Below are 17,175 nucleotides of genomic sequence, written 5' to 3'. Positions count from 1 at the left end.
ATTGTTCCTAGGTGGCAGATCATTGTTTAGACAGAATGAATGATTTCACAGTCAAATTATCGAGAATGAACGTTTATACAAATTCTCATACCCGGGGTGGGATTCAAATTTTTAACAGCCTACTTAACGGTAGGCATGCAGCGTCACAACACACGTTTAGATATACATACACAATATATATGCAACACACATACACATAAATACACCATATAAATGGTACACATACATAAATACACCATATATACATTACACACACATACCACCCAACTTTCAAAAAGCCCAAGGAGCTAAACTATCAGAGGCGTGCAAAGCTCGTCACAAGTTTTTTAAAGCGCTGGCCCACACCTCTAACTCCACATAATGTCTGTCTGCCTAGTCTCCATTGTGCCCCCCACACAGTAGTTATGCCAGATCTGGGATGGTTGGGACTATATAAACACTACACTCACATAAACACATATACAATATACACCCATATAGGGTGCACTTACAGTAGATTTACCTACTCCATATACATTTCATACACATTTGTACCTAGCACTAAAGACATATTTGCATGCACATTATATTCAGTGCTATCCAGAATACAGCGTCACATACCTCTTACATCCAGTGACTTCTCCTCTGATGTAGATGTTCTCTTTCCTCATCTTCTCCTTTCAGACCAGACCGCCTATTTTAGCGACCACAATTATTATAGTGAAACGATATAGGCCAGGTAGTCGCCAACAACATTTAATATTACTTAGTGAATACAGACCGAATTTTCATTCATCTTTCATCTCTGCAGTTTAACAAAGATACATCTTAGCTACTTTTCCATCCTCCTACCTTCTGAACAACTCATCCTGCCACATTTAATACTGTGCCTGCTGTGCTCCCCAATACTATACTACAGAAACTATACACCTGAAAATGCCAGTACCACAGAGATAGTGCCCGCTGTGCTCCCCAATACTAACCAGCAGAAACAGATAAACCCCTGATAACACTAGTACCACACAGATAGTGCCCTTCAATAATTATTGGCAGACACTGCCCTGCAAATAACTGCTCCCAGCAAATAGTGCCCCAGACACTAAAAGTGCAAAACATTATGTCCCCCTGTTACTACTGGGGGACGATGGGGAACATGGTTACTATTAAGGCTACTATGGGAGCATTATTACTTCTGGGGCACAGTGGTGACATTATTATTACTAAGTGCACTCGGGCAGAGAAATATTACTATTGGTGAATTTTTGGAGCAGTATTACTGTGGGGCACAAACTGGCCACCTAAAATGAGCACCAGTACAAAGAATGTCCCTTGTAATGTGTCCCAGTACAACAAATGCCCCCTAATGTGCACTTTTTCAGAAATGCTCCTGTTCTGTGTGCCAGTACAAAAAATTCCCCGGTATTGCCCCCTGTTGAGCTAACATCCCTATAGTGCCCCCATAATGTGTGAAAGTATAAAATAACCCTATATAATGCTCACATAGTGCTTCTCTCCCCTTATCCATAGTGTCCACCATAATATGCCAGTATAAAATGCCCCTATATAGTACCCCAAGTAAATGCCACCATAGCACTCCTTCCCTTTGCCCATTGTGCCCCCATAATGTGCCTATATAATAAGCCCCCATAGTGCTTCCATAATGTTCCAGTATAAGATTCCCCCATAGTGTCCTCCATGATGTTCCAGTATAGATGCCCCCATAGAGTCCCCCATGATGTGCCACTATAACTTCCCCCCAGTAAATGCCCACATAGTGTCCCCCATGATGTCCCAGTGTAAATGCCCCCAGTAGGTGCCTCCATAGTCCCCCATAATGTGGCAGTATAAATTCCCCCAAGTAGATACCCCAGATTTGCCAGTATAAATGCCCCCAGTATATGCCCCCATCATGTGCCAGTGTAAATGCCCCCAATAGATGTACACATAGTCCACATTGGCTGCCAGTATAATTGCCCCCATAGTGCCCCCATGATGTGCAAGTAATGCCCCTATATTGTCCCCCATCATGTGCAAGTAATGCCCCCATAGTGTTCCCCATCATGTGCCAGTAATGCCCCCATAGTTTCCCCCATCATGTGCCAGTAATTCCCCCAGTTGATGCCCCCATAGTGCGCCACATAAAAGAAAAAAAAAAACTAATATTTACCTCCATGCTGGCCGCGATGCAGGCCTCTTCCGGCCTGTGTCCCACGAAGTACAAATCTCATCTCAGGCGGACGCGATGATGTCATCGCTCCGCCTGTGCCAGCCTCTGATAGGCTGCAAGTGCTAGTGCCTGCAGCCTATCTGAGGAGCAGGAAAGGGAGATTTTTTTCAAATCTGCTATGTTGTCCTATATTGTTCACTTCTCCTAACTCTTCACCCTTTTGTGAAATAACCCTATGGGTGTTGTTGGTGTGTGCAACTAATACTACTTATTCTGCTTATAACGCAGAATGCGGTGGTCAGGGGTGTGTGTAATGCAGAGTGCGGCGGTCAGGGGTGCGTGTAACTCAGGGTGCGCTAGTCAGGGGTGCATGTAACGCAGAGTGCGGCGGTCAGGGGTGTGTGCAACACAAGGTGCGATGGTTAGGGGTGCATGTAACGCAGAGTGCGGCGGTCAGGGGTGCGTGCAACACAAGGTGCGCTGGTGAGGGGTGCATGTAACGCAATGTGCGCTAGTCAGGTGTGCATGTAATGCAGGGGCACTGGTCAGGGGTGCATGTGATGCAGGGGCGCTGGTCAGGGGTGCATTGCAGATAGAAAAGGTACCAACAGTTCTGATGTGCTCTGTCCTCATGCCTTCTTACTCTAGACGTGGTGGCAGGGGGAGGGGGGCGCAACGATGTTTCCTGATGTTAAATCCCCAAACAGCATTCTCTTCTGCCTCTGCATTTTCTTCTGCCCTGCTAGGCTGAAATACACAGGCAGCCAATGGCAGCTGAGGTGGGCGGGGGAAGATTCACTTGGCTGCCGACTGCCAAGGGGTAGTGAAGCGGGTGGGCAGCATGGGCAGTACTTTCAGTTTGGCAAAACAGACAGATCACTGCTGTACTAGTGGCAGCGGCAGCCAGCATTTTAAAGGGGCATCAGCGGGGGGGGGGGGCAATGAATAACCTAGGGGGGACCTTGCCCCCCTGTAGCGACGCCTATAACTTTGAAAATGACTGACTATACACCCACAATCTCTAACTTTCCATTGTTTTATTCCCAACAGAATGGATACATACCGTGTGGAACTTGGAGAATACAATTTTGGTGCTGTTGATGGCACTGAACAGTTCATTGCCGTCTCTTCCTTCAGGGAACACACTTTTTGGAACCCCAACAATATTGCTGCTGGGTAAGATACTCACTAACATGTAAAAAATAAAATAAAAGCTATTTTACTTCTAGTACTGTAATATGGTCAAAATGTCTTAAAGGGTTTCTACCTTCAGATTTTGCCATATGTAGCTGACTGACACTAGCGATGTGCTGGTGTCAGCAGTACATAACAGTGTTCTTTGTTCACTTCTGTCTGCGGCCGTTCACCTAAAAAATCCATATGCTAATGAGCCTCTAGGTGCTATGTGGGCGTCGATTCAGCACCTAGAGGCTCCGTCTACTGACCATTTTTGCCGCCCATGTTGTTCTTCTTGCCCACCCCGCTCCTCTTGATTGACGTCCGATTTGCCTGCACCTGTCTAAATCCCGCGCCTGCGCCATGCGCTTCTGTATTCAGCACAGGCGCAGTGAGTGAATGCCGCGCTCCTGGTGCCAGCTTCCTCATTCTAACGTAGTCGGCGCAGGCGCAGTGAGAAAGCCGGCACCAGGAGCGTGGCATTCCCTCACTGCGCCTGCGCCAAATACAGAAGCGCACGGCGCAGGCGCGGGATTTAGACAGGTGCAGGCAAATCGGACGTCAATCAAGAGGAGTGGGGCGGGCTAGAAGAACAACATGGGCGGCGAAAATGGTCAGTAGACGGAGCATCTAGGTGCTGAATCAACGCCCACATAGCACCAAGAGGCTCATTAGCATATGGATAAAAGTACGTTTTTTAGGTGAACGGCCGCAGACAGAAGTGAACAAAGAAGACTGTTATGTACTGCTGACACCAGCACATCGCTAGTGTCAGTCAGCTACATATGGCAAAAGCTGATGGTAGAAACCCTTTAATTATATTTAAATGATTAAAACCCTCCATGAATACATTGCTATCATCTTCCATACAGATATGATATTGCTATCCTGTGGCTGGCCTCCAGTGCTACCCTGAACAGTGCTGTGAAATTGGCCACGCTGCCACCAAGTGGATACACCCTGCCCAGCAACTACAACTGTATTGTTACTGGATGGGGGAGAGTCCGCAGTAAGTTTTTATTGTACTTTAACATTAATGTACTTTTACATTAAAATGCTTGCCCGAGTATTTTATACTGATGACCTATCCTCAGGATAGGTTATTAGTAACGGTCCCGACTCCCACCGATCAGCTGTTTGAGGAGGCCATGGTGCTCTGATGAGCACTGCAGCCTCTTCCTAGGCCAGGAACGTCACATTCATCAGTCACACGGCCGAGGCACAGCTCAGTCCCATTCAAGTGAAGCGCAGCTGCTTTCCAATGGACGGTGCTGTGCTTGGTAAGCTGTAAGGACTCCCATCGATCACATACTGATGACCTATCATGATGTAAAGTCATCAGTATATAACACTCGGAAAACCACTTTAAGATATTTGTTTGTGCAAAATTGATTATTTGGGCTGTTAAACATGTCAAAATCTGTGATGATGTTTTATACAGTGGTGAAGGGAAGATGAGACCAAATGTGCCATAAAAATCCCTATTTGTGGTAAATGAAAGAAAACTGTGGCAAACACACTTCATATGTTTGCTGTGGAAATTGTGCGTCAAAAATTTTAGCAAAAATAAAGACATACAGGCGTGAGATTGATATATCTGCCCCAATGTGTTTCATATAAGGGGAATGATCCTATTTTAAAGAAACTTTCAGCATGAAAAACATGTAAATATCTTAGAGATGCAAGAGCACCAAGAAGAACTGATGCTAATATATATATATTTTTTTAAATAATATATATATATATATATATATATATATAGGAGAAGTGAAAAATAGCCAGCAGCACTCCAAATCAATTCAAAAGTTGATGATTTATTGGACCCAAAATCAGGCGACGTTTCAACAGCTTGTTGCTGTCTTTATCAAGCACAGTGCACATGTGTTACAGACACACTTTAAATAAGGGCATCAATCGAAAATAGATTAACATCAATTGAACATAATACAGTGAATATACAGTGAACGAACAATACATGTGATCATAAAAAATACATATAACAAATTGGCCTCATTTGGCAAAAATAATACATCAGACTAAAACTACATTAATTCCACATATCGTGATTTATATGGAATATAACATAATAAGTGTCAGTGATTACCCTAATAAGGTGAATTAAAAACTCACTGTCAGGTGGGCAGCTGCATGGTTGGCGTTGAACATGCTCCATTGGCGTCCCCATGCATGATTTGCGCATGCGCGAAAATACTATACGTAATTAGCGCATGCGCGAAAATCTCGTGATTAGCGCATGCGCGAAAATACACGTAATTAGCGCATGCGCGAATATATCAAATCTCGCGATTCCTCCGTTTTCGAGCGGCTGGCTAACGCCCACAACTAAGATGGACGAAACTGGATCAAATGCATTGTGCGCATGTCAGAGCAGTAATGGGTGCCACCCAACACATATCACATGATCAAAGTGATCTCAATAAGACTGCTAGTCCATGGAACCCGATATTATAAATGAATGGGTCCTAGGGCAATGCCGCACGGCCACCCACATGTCAAAGCACGTATGGTAGTCGGGCACAGTGCCCCAAAGATCCAAAATCTAAACTATAAAAAATAGTTTTACATGGTTTGTATATGAATGTCACATATTGATTGACAATTTATAATAATGAGATATCGGCGTGAACAATGGGAAAACAACCCTACATCGCAGGGGGATCCCCACGGAACGCCACTATTCTCTCAAAAAGTAACAACATTGATACCCATAAATGAATATAAGCATTCAATTCAAGGAAAAAAGGGGAAGAACAACCATACTAATACAGGTACCATGGTCAAACTGATCAAATTTTTCTATATGAACGGTATACGGGGGCATCCAGAACAATGTACAACAAATTCCGCACAAATAGTAAAGCACTGAACCAGGCATATATTGGTTGAATAAAGTAAATAGATATTGGGGAGCCAACTGGAACCAGGATGAACGTCACATCATGCAGTGCCTCCGCCAAGGCAGTGAGATCAAAATGAATCTAAAAACAAAAAGAGAAAATTTTAGCAGTTCTCATAAAAAATTATACTTGATTCAAGATAATCATTCAAATGCAGAAACACACGTGCATTTGACCTACAGAAAAGAATACGGATCCTGCAGAGTAGAGAAGGCATAAGATATGGGCAGTGCCAGGGCCAAACTACACTAATCCACCCTAAAGTCCACGTTTAACCCATTAGGTTTTAACGTCTTTAGCGTATATATCCAGTATAACTCGCGTTTTTTAAGGATAGCCTGTCTATCTCCACCACGCCTCCCCAATTCTACCTGTTCCAAAATACGAAATCTCAAATCACTCTGTGTGTGCCCTGCCTCTTTAAAATGTTTGGACACTGGTAAATCCATCTTTTCTTTCCTGATGGAGTAGCGATGTTGATTCAATGGTGTCTTTACATCCCACGTGGTCTCACCAACATACCACTTCCCACACGGGCAGGTCAGTTGGTAGACCACGTAGGATGAGTCACAGGTCAAGAATTGAGTGATTTTCATCATCCCACCAGTGGCCGGATTTAAAAATGTATCTCCTTTGATCATAAGTTTGCAATTTATGCAATGATAGCAAGGGTAGCAGCCAGTACGAGTAGAACCACACATTGTCCTCACATTGATCCTGGCACTGCCCACATCCGCCTTCACCAATCTATCACCCACGTTCCGTCCTCTCCGATAGGAGAAAAGAGGGGGTGATTTAAATTCCGCAATTTCGGGAAAACTATTCCCTATCAATCTCCAATGTCTCCGAATGACACCCGCAATTTGCGGGCTGTCAGTCGAGAAATGGGAGATGAAGGGAATGCGAGGACTTTGGGCCTCTTTCTGAACGATAGTATCAGTGAGCTGATTCCCCAATCTATCAATGGTGTTTCTGATCAGCTTTTTCGGATATCCACGTATGGCAAATTTCTGACTCATTTCTTGGAATCTAGTGTGTCTCACTTGTCTATCCTTGACTATGCGATGTACTCGCAAGAACTGGCTGTAGGGTAGAGATCGGATCATGGAACGAGGATGGTGGCTGTCATATCGTAACAGAGTGTTCTTGTCAGTAGGCTTGACAAATAAATCAGTACTCAAACCTCGTCCCATGATCCGGACCTCTGTGTCCAGGAACTGTAGTTTGTCCATGGACTGCACCATAGTGAATTTCACAGTGGGGTCGATTTCGTTGAGAAAAGCATGGAACGCAAGGAGGTCCAACGTGTCGCCCGTCCACACCAAGAAGATATCGTCGATATAGCGCCACCACCCCAGAACATGTCTGAAGTGGTGGCTGCCATAGATCGACGACTCCTCGAGGTGGGCCATGTAGATGTTTGCATAAGTGGGCGCCACGTTGGACCCCATCGCGGTTCCACGCAACTGAACAAAGAAATCGTCCTGAAAAAGAAAATAATTTTTCGTGAGAACAAATCTTAATAATGAAAGTAAAAATTCTTGACAAATTTCGGAATAATCAGAACTTCTAAGACACGCCTCAACGGCCTGCAGGCCGAGCTCATGGTCAATCGACGTGTATAAACTACACACGTCGAATGACACAAGAGCCGAGCCTGCAGGGACCTCAAGATCATTTATTTTGGACAAAAAATCACCCGTATCTCTGATGAATGATCTGGTGGAGATGGCAAAACGGCGCAACATTTTATCAAGAAAAATCGCTACATTGTAAAAAAGGGATTCCCTCCCAGATACAATTGGGCGGCCAGGCGGGGGCGAAACCCCCTTGTGTACTTTTGGCAGGGTGTATAACAGAGGTGTACAGGGCTTATCCCGATACAAGTAGCTGAACAACTTGTCATCAATAATTTCCGCCTCACGGGCTTGATTTAGAATATCTCTTAGCTCCCTTAGTAAGCCAAATTTCGGATCCTGTGCGACCCGTTTATACACCTGCGGATCGTTAAGTTGGCCATGAATCTCCCGAATGTACTCACTGGTGTCCATTACCACAACCCCACCACCTTTGTCCGTGGACTTGATGGTGAGGCTGTGGTCGGAGGCCAGAGAGCACATTGCAGTCATCTCGTCAGAGGTGATATTAGCAAATCTAAGATTATGGTGTTCAGAAACCCTTTTCAATTCATTTAGGTCCCTGCGTATGGCTAGAAAAAAGGCATCAACAGCTGGATGATCAATCACAGGGTTAAAATTACTTTTGACATATAGACCTGTATTATGCAAAGACAATTCTGTTGATCTATTACCTTCACCTCTCACAGTTTGGTTTTGTGTTGCAAACCAAATCTTGAGTTTGATACTACGTAAAAATCTGTGTAAGTCCAACTCAATGTTAAACCAATCAGTCTTGGACACAGGGCAAAAAGACAGGCCCTTGTTCAAGACTGATAGTTGTGCATCATCTAGAACCATAGAGGAGATATTTACCACTGTGTCCTCTTTTTGTTCACTATTTTCTGGCGCTGAGGTCTGAGGTTTTTTTTCTGTCCTCGCCATCTCCGGTGGCGTTTGCCGCCCCTCCTGGTTCTATAGGATCCATACCCAGTCCTAAAAAAGATTTCGGACAAGTTGCTTGCTGGTTGGCCTCTACACGTTCCTGACTCTTATTTTGAGATTGAGATCGTGTATGTCTTTTGTCAGAGGGATGAATCTGCCTCCTATCTCCTCCTCTAGGATTCTTAGGATCACGTTGCCATATGTATATGAATCCACGTGTATAGTCCTCCATGTCGCGTGACCATTTTTGGCGTTTTTTATCTTGCAGATCAGCTCTTAGTTTCTCAAAATGTGGTGCGCAAGACGCAATATATGCATCAAATTCTGCAGCCGGCAATAAATTTTTCAATGCCGTTGTTGTTATCTGTAGAGCATCCTGTAGAGACAAAATCTCTTTCTGGAGAAACTCAATATTGAGCAGTATCATATCAAATGCAAACTTATTACAAATTTGTGAGAATCTCGCACAGAAATCAGCATTGTTGGGAAAAAAATCCGGTCTCAACTGTGACCTCATCCCACGTGGGATTCTGTGATTTTGATGATATTCACACAGAGTGAACATATGGAGCTCCAGGTTAATGAGACGTTTAGAGTCATACTCAAAACGCTTTTTAGTGTCCAGTATGGTGGGTGTGAACAAAAAGGTAGTGTCTCTCTCTGTACCTTGCAGGATCCTCAAAATTGATTATTTGGGCTGTTAAACATGTCAAAATCTGTGATGATGTTTTATACAGTGGTGAAGGGAAGATGAGACCAAATGTGCCATAAAAATCCCTATTTGTGGTAAATGAAAGAAAACTGTGGCAAACACACTTCATATGTTTGCTGTGGAAATTGTGCGTCAAAAATTTTAGCAAAAATCAAGACATGATACAGGCGTAGTGAGATTGATATATCTGCCCCAATGTGTTTCATATAAGGGGAATGATCCTATTTTAAAGAAACTTTCAGCATGAAAAACATGTAAATATCTTAGAGATGCAAGAGCACCAAGAAGAACTGATGCTAATATATATATTTTTTTAAATAATATATATATATATATATATATATATATACATATATGAAGCCTCCTGTTCCAATGCCAGTTTGCTATCTGTTGCATTCAATTGTGATGATTATAAAATACTATCATTTCTACACAGCCAGTGGACCTATTCCTGCGATTCTCCAGCAAGCCACTCTGCCTGTAGTTTCCTACTCAACCTGCTCTGGCAGCTATTGGTGGGGCAGCACTGTCAAGACCAGTATGATCTGTGCTGGTGGAGATGGAATAAAGTCTTCCTGCTATGTGAGTTGCATCTTCTTAAAATGCTCTCCTTGAATGTAGACATGCCTACAATAGTAATGGTTATTCAATGCAAATGTTTCCATCATTATAAATCACTTGGGTAGTAAGCGGGCTACATGAAAAAGATATATTACAAAACTATGCATACTATAGAGTATATGGGAACTTTGGTGGAAGCAATGAGGGAATGTGTAGCCATCATGGTGACTAGTCTCTGCTCCAGAGCTCTCCCAGGCCGCATGGGCAGTAAATGGAGGGGTGCAACCCTTCTTCCCTGCAGGATATACCCTTCACTTTTGGTGTCTCCTCCCTGGTGATAGCTGGGGTGCCCTTTATGTTAATATATATGCAGCGGAATGAAAGGCAGGAGAACAGAAGGTCAATGATGATGATCAAGTATAGAGACCAATGACTGCTGCCTTGATTATAGCAAAATAAAGTATTTCCTTTACTAAATAGATTATGGAGTTCACAGTGAAAATATATGCAGTAGGCACAGTCCAAAGTTTTTCACAGAGTAGGCTTTTCACAAAAGGCTGTGTATATGATTCTACCTCTATAGATACCAGCAATTTTCTCAAATAACCAAAAGCTTGCAATTCCTCAATATTCCTCTGCAGTGCCAAGTCACAAAGTGTAATATTAGATTGGATGTACAGTTCAACTCAGTAGTGTGGTGGGCGTCAGAAGCAATAAACCCAAACCTAGGCAGTAAAGTCTAAAGCCATATGCGTGCATTACCTTTACTGAGTCCGAGCACGGACCTCATGGTCTTCAACCATCTGCAATAATTAAATGCTTCTTTCTTTCAGAGTTACAGTAGTTCCCAGCTGCTTTTTCCTCAGTTTTCACTCACAGGAATGGTGTTTTTCTGGAGTAGAACCTGTGGCCTACTTGGCAGCAGCACACATTGAACAGGTCTTCCTACTGGCTTGCTTAGTTGCAGACTGCACTAACCAGAGGGAAATTGGACCAGCCCACTATCCAGCCTTTTGGGGTTACATAGTACATAGATTAATATCAGGATCAAAACTCTACCATGAATATAGTATTAACCCTTTAGCAATCAACCATAAGATCATTGCATATACAATGGCGTACCTTCAATAGGCAGACCATATAACTGCTATAGGGTCCAATGCTGAACCTCCTTCCCACCATGAAAGCACTGTTTTCGTGCAGCTGCCACTAGGGGGAACTCAGTGCAAAGAGATTACTACAGTAACTATATAAATTCCTATGCTCTGAACTCCCCCCAGTGATGTCTACAAGTAGCCAGATTTGTAATATATTATGTAAAAAAGAAGCAGTGGTTTACGGCTCTATGGTGGGGATTTACAATGTCAATATATTTATGCCAGCTTTCTGGTGTAAATAAATTAAGGAATATACTGATAAATATTATACGAGCACTATATTTTTGAAACACCTGCCCTACTTTCTCCAACATAGAAATAGTATAAAGTGTTTTATTAAAATTTCTTCTGCTCAATAAATAAAAATTTTCATAAATCTGGTGTGTTGCACTTTGCGTTATGGGGTGCTTGTGAATGATGCATCCGTACTGGGAAACTGGGTGGGTCTGGGTGGGCCATACTAAATTTTGTGATTTAAGAACATGATTCTATGATACACATGAAAAAAATGTATTGCTATCTACTGAAGTGTGTGTTTCTTCATGATTGCACCTTAGGGTGATTCTGGTGGACCCCTCAACTGTGCTATCAATGGTGTGTATCAAGTCCATGGTATTGTCAGCTTTGGATCTGCTCTTGGATGCAACTACTACCGGAAACCATCCGTCTTTACCAAAGTCTCTGATTACATCTCCTGGATCAACAGCGTAAGTAATGTATATGAATATATTGGATTATACCCCAAACCTGCCTACGTGCCAACTATATACTATGGTGTCAATAGGACTTACACTGAATTGCTGAGCTGTACAGAAGAGGTGCACTAAAACTGGGTGCAAGTCTTCAATAATACATCCATTTAGGCAATATGTACATTAAACTGTTTCAATCAATCATTCAGTTGAGCAGAATTACCACTTTGTTGATGCCCAGGATAGCCATACATCATTAAGACAGGTGGACATGGACATAACATGCATATGGACATACAAAATAATACTTACACCTACTTATGGGTGGGAACAAAGTGCGACCTGTGGGGGAGAAGTTAATCACAACACAAGTGCAGATAAACATCGTCTCCTAAAATTACAATTATATACTCAGAATTGTGCTGATAATTAATAGTTAACCCTTTCAGCTCCATGTGATTTTCCATTTTGCATTTTCATTTTTCACTTTCTACCATCCCGTAGCTATGATGTGATGCTAATGTTTATTTTTATTGTTTATTTTTATTTTTTCAAACTTGCTTTACTCTTTTTTTTTACACTAGGGGAATATAATATGCAATCTTTTGCTCACTGCTCCCATACACTAATGTAATTTAATATAATAGTGTATGGGAGAATCATTATATTCCTATGGAGCACTGCCACCTGCAGGGCTCAATAGAAACTAACACTCCATTAGCCTGGAACTCTTAGAAAGAATGAACAGTTTCCCCTAGCTCCGTGCAGAGAAGCAATTTGGGCCTCTGAAGTGCAGAGTTCCCAGGGAAAGCCGCCTCAGATGCCGTGGTCACATCTGACCATGACATTTGAGGGATTAAATGTCTGAGATCGGCATTACTGTCAATCATAGACATTAGTGCCCTCTTTAAAGACCCGATTTCTGACATACATGTACCAAAGCTGCCGGGAAGGGGTTAATTCATTTAGCTTCTTGTTGCTTATTGATTATGATCCCATTTCTATGTATATAATTGCAATTTTAGGAGGTAATTTACTTCTGCACTTGTGTTATGATTAATTCCTCCCCCACACATTGTAGGTTGTTTCCAGCTAAGGAGGGTATATATTGTTTTTCATACGTTTTGTATATTTGTCCATGTCCATCTGAAAAAGGGCCCTTACACACAATATGTATGAAATGAAATAAAGACATTCAGTCCCAGTTGGTAAGCAACTGTGTTGGCTTTTTTTAAATTGGTCATTTGGCGATTGCTTATATTAGACTTACAAAAAAATGATACCATAATATGATGGGCAGGCTCTACTTGTTTTTGGATTTATGTGATGTACTGCCAACCTGTATAATTTATCTATTTTAAAATAGAGTCTGTCACCTCCAAAATTGACCTCCAAGTAAGATACCACCATGTAGGTTAGATACCCCAAAACATGGCCATAGCTTTCTTGTGAAAAACCGGTCCTCTAATTCTGAGAAATGTTTGAGTTATGCTTAGCTAACCTTGAAACCCATTTCGGAGGTAACAGACTCAGTGGCGTGCTAAGAGGGAGGGGGGGGCGCTCATTGCTCGAGTGCAGGGAGCTGCAGTCCTCTCGCTGACCACTCAGCTCTCCGTGCTCCTCCCTTCCTTAAGGCCGGCAGTGGTCTGAATGGTGAAGCAGAAAGACTTCTCCTGCTCCACCAGTCAGCCTGCTCCACCAGATCGCACTGCCGGTGTGGGCGGAGCCTGCAGGGAAGAGAGGTATGTGAGCTTCAGGAACAGGCACCGAGGGCTTTATTACTTTGGAGGAGGCACAGAGGTCTTTATTGCTATGGAGGGGGCACAGAGGACTTTAATACTATGGAGGGGGCACAGAAGGCATCACTACTATGGAGGGGGCACAGAGGGCATTACTACTTTGGAGGGGGTACAGAAGACAATACTAATGTGAAGGGGGCACGATGGGCATTTCTACTATGGAGGTGGCACAGAGCCAGAGGGCATTACTACAGTGAAGGGGGCACAGAGGACATTATTACTGTGAGGGGGGCACAATTTGGATTTCTACTATGGAGGGGCACAGAGGGCATTACTACTATTAAGGGGGCACAAAGGGCATTATTACTGTGAAGGGGCACAGAGGGCATTACTACTATTAATGGGCACAATGGGCATTATTACTGTGAAGGGGGCGCAATGGGGATTATTACTGTGCAGGGGGCACAAAGAGGGCATTAAACTGTGAAAGGGACACAGAGATGGCATAACTACTAGGAAGGGGGGCACAATGTGGGCATACCTACTGTGAGACAGCAAAATGTGGACATAACTACTGAGAGAGGCCACACATATGTACAAAACTACTGTGAAGGTTGTACAATGAGGGCAATACTACTGTGAGGGGGTACAATTTTTTTTAAGTATTGGGGGGCAGAGAAAAGACCAATCACCCTAGGCACGCCACTAAAGAGACTACCTTTGTAAATTGGCAACCATCATTAGTCCTAATGACACGACTAAATTTAGACTTCTCATATGTTCAAATAAAAGCTTAAATTTCCATGTATGTTTTCTTTTGTAGAACATCTAATCGGGATTACACCTATTTGCCTAGTTGGAATAACAGCTACAACACACAACTGTTTAAATGAGAACAACTTGCTAATAAAGAACTAACCTAAAACCAATTGTTTTACTACTTTTTTCCATTGTGACACGTGGGAATGTACATTGGATATTCCTATAATTATATAATGCTTAGCCATCATTTCCATTTTCATTCTATAAACTAATAGTACAGTTGTAGATAAGAAACTTTGTCAATATACTGTGTTTTTACAGAAAAATTCCCTTTTCTCTACTTAACAGATTCCTCATCTTATCCCCTTGCTAGGTTATTAGCTTACTTAGAGATAAGGTTACAGTTCCTACCCATAAGTAGGTTATAGAAGTGTGTGCATGGAGGGGGGAGGAATGGGAAGGAGCAGCTACAGTGAGAGAGAGACCAAGCAGCTGCTTTCTGTAAATGCTTTATCTCACCCCAGTGGAGTGTTTGCAACTAGTTAATCTGTCTGTTAGTTCGGTGGGTAACATACCCATTATTGCTGTGAAATAAGCCTGCATTGCATTTGAGACAGGGAAATACTATAGTTAATCTGTCTGTTAGTTTAGTGGGTAACATATACCCATTTTTGGTGTGAGATACACCTGCATTGCATCCGAGACAGGGAAATACAATAGTTAATCTTTCTGTTAGTTTGGTGGGTGACATATACCCATTTTTGGTGTCAGATACACCTGCACTGCATCCATGACAAGGAAATACAATAGTTAATTTATCTGTTAGTTCTGTGGTTGAGATATACCTATTTTTGGTAACAGATGCAACTGCACTATATCCAAGAAAGAGAAACACAATAGTTAATCTGTCTGTTAGTTCGGTGGGTGACCTCAAAGAATGAGGAGAGCATCAAATAACGGACATGGCCATGGTTGTGGTGCTGCTGGTGTTGTTGGAGCTCCTGCTGCAGGGAGAGGACGTAGTCAATCTGTGCCAGCTATAAGCCCAAATCAAACACCTTTCTCAGGTACACGTAGATGACAGGACATTCTGCGTCATTTTGTAAGCCCGAATACCGGTACACAAATGGTGAGGCCAGAACTAGTAGAGGCGATAGTAGATTGGATGGTTGACAGTGTCTCCAGTTCCTTCACATTGTCTCCCACCCGGTCTCCTGTTGAAAGCACAGAGTAGGCACCTGCAGCCCATGGGCATCTGTCTTCCACCTCACCCCTTGCAAATCAGCCAAGCAGTCTGAGCCCCAAGTCATGCAGCAGTCACTTATGCTTTTTGGGGACTCTGCTGCCGGGGTTTCCATGCGCCATCCACCTAGCCCTGCCCCAGAAGTGGAAGAGATTGAGTGCACTGATACCCAACCACTTATGTTTGAGAATGTGGACATGGGACTGCTGCAGCTTTCTGCAGTGTGCAGACCAGTAAAGATGGTAGGGGGGAGGAGTGGTTAGGGGGTGATGTGGAGGATAATGAGGTCCTAGACCCCACATGGAATCAAGGTCATGCAAGTGACGTGTGCAGTTCGGAGGAAGAGGTGGTGGTCAAAGAGCACAGCCGCACAGCAAAAGAGGGAGCATAGTGCAAAAGCAGAGCGGCCATCCCCTAGCCAGTACACCTGCTACTACCCACCGCACCCAGGGACTGAGCACACCAAAGCCAGCTCCAAAGAGTTCCCTGGCATGGCAGTTCTTCAGGCAATGTGCTGACGACTAGACGCGAGTGGTTTGCATGCTGTGCAGTCAGAGCCTGAAGTGAGGCATAAATGTTCTAAGCCTGAGCACCACCTGCATGACCAGGCATCTAAATGCAAAGCACATACTGCAGTGGAGTACACACTTTAAAAACCACGAAAGATCTCAGGCTCCTTCTGCTCCCTCTTCTGCTGCAGTCTCGGCCTCTTTCTCCCCCTCTTGAATCTCGAGCAACAGGGCCACATGGCTCCCCGCAAACAGAGGGTGTGACCGCATCATCACCACCACCACCAGCAGTGTCACTGAGCATCTCCACCCTGTCCCCAGGAAGCGTTCCGCTGTCCATCCCCCAAACACTGGAGAGAAAGAGGAAGTACCTCCTTACCCACCAGCGATCCCTGGTCCTGAATGCCAAATTCCTGGCTTTTGAAATGCTGTCATTCCGTCTGGTGGAGATGGAGACTTTTAAAAACCTTATGGTGCTGGCCCTGCACAACCAAGTGGCAGACAAAATCAGGTGTGCACTGTGCAACGCCATCTATGGCAAGGTCCACATAACCACCTATATGTGGACTAGTAAGCACGGGCAGAGACGTTATATCTCCCTAACTGCACACTGGGTAAATGCAGCGGCGGCTGGGCCTGAGGAGGAAAGCGGTTTGGTACATGTCCTACCGCCACCGAGGATTGCTGGACGTTTCTTGTTGCCTCCTGTTGCCTCCTACTCCACTTCCTCCTCTACCGCCTCCTCATCTGGTTAGCATAACACCTGCACCACCAACTTCAACAAAGCCAGAGCGAAACTACAGCAGGCTGTTCTTAAACTCTGTTTGGGGAAAAAAAACAACAGCGCGCAGGAGCAGTGGACGGGCATCGAAGAACAGACTGATGAGTTGTGTTGGCACCTCTACATAACTTCGGCAATCTACTGCCAGAGCAGGAGCTTTATTCAGACCGGCGTCTAAAACGCTGGCCTTAATAAATGACCTCCTATGTTTTACATTA

At 43.7% G+C, this 17,175-nt stretch overlaps 1 protein-coding gene across 1 annotated transcript in view; it reads left to right on the top strand.

Annotated features, from left to right (window-relative positions):
- The window catches only part of LOC122931373 (chymotrypsin-like elastase family member 1), a 56,396-nt gene extending 41,902 nt beyond the window's left edge, over positions 1-14,494 (top strand). The window contains exons 4-8 of the mRNA XM_044285444.1: positions 3,197-3,322; positions 4,195-4,331; positions 9,950-10,095; positions 11,789-11,938; positions 14,486-14,494. Coding sequence (XP_044141379.1) covers positions 3,197-3,322; positions 4,195-4,331; positions 9,950-10,095; positions 11,789-11,938; positions 14,486-14,494 — 568 coding nt within the window. The remainder of the gene's footprint in view (positions 1-3,196; positions 3,323-4,194; positions 4,332-9,949; positions 10,096-11,788; positions 11,939-14,485) is intronic.
- The last annotated feature ends 2,681 nt before the right edge of the window (positions 14,495-17,175 follow it).

This window comes from Bufo gargarizans, chromosome 3 (assembly GCF_014858855.1).
Source record: "Bufo gargarizans isolate SCDJY-AF-19 chromosome 3, ASM1485885v1, whole genome shotgun sequence".
In the NCBI taxonomy this organism is placed as follows: Eukaryota; Metazoa; Chordata; class Amphibia; order Anura; family Bufonidae; genus Bufo; species Bufo gargarizans.
Note: the sequence above shows the minus strand (reverse complement) of the source record. Positions and strands in the feature narration are given on the sequence as shown.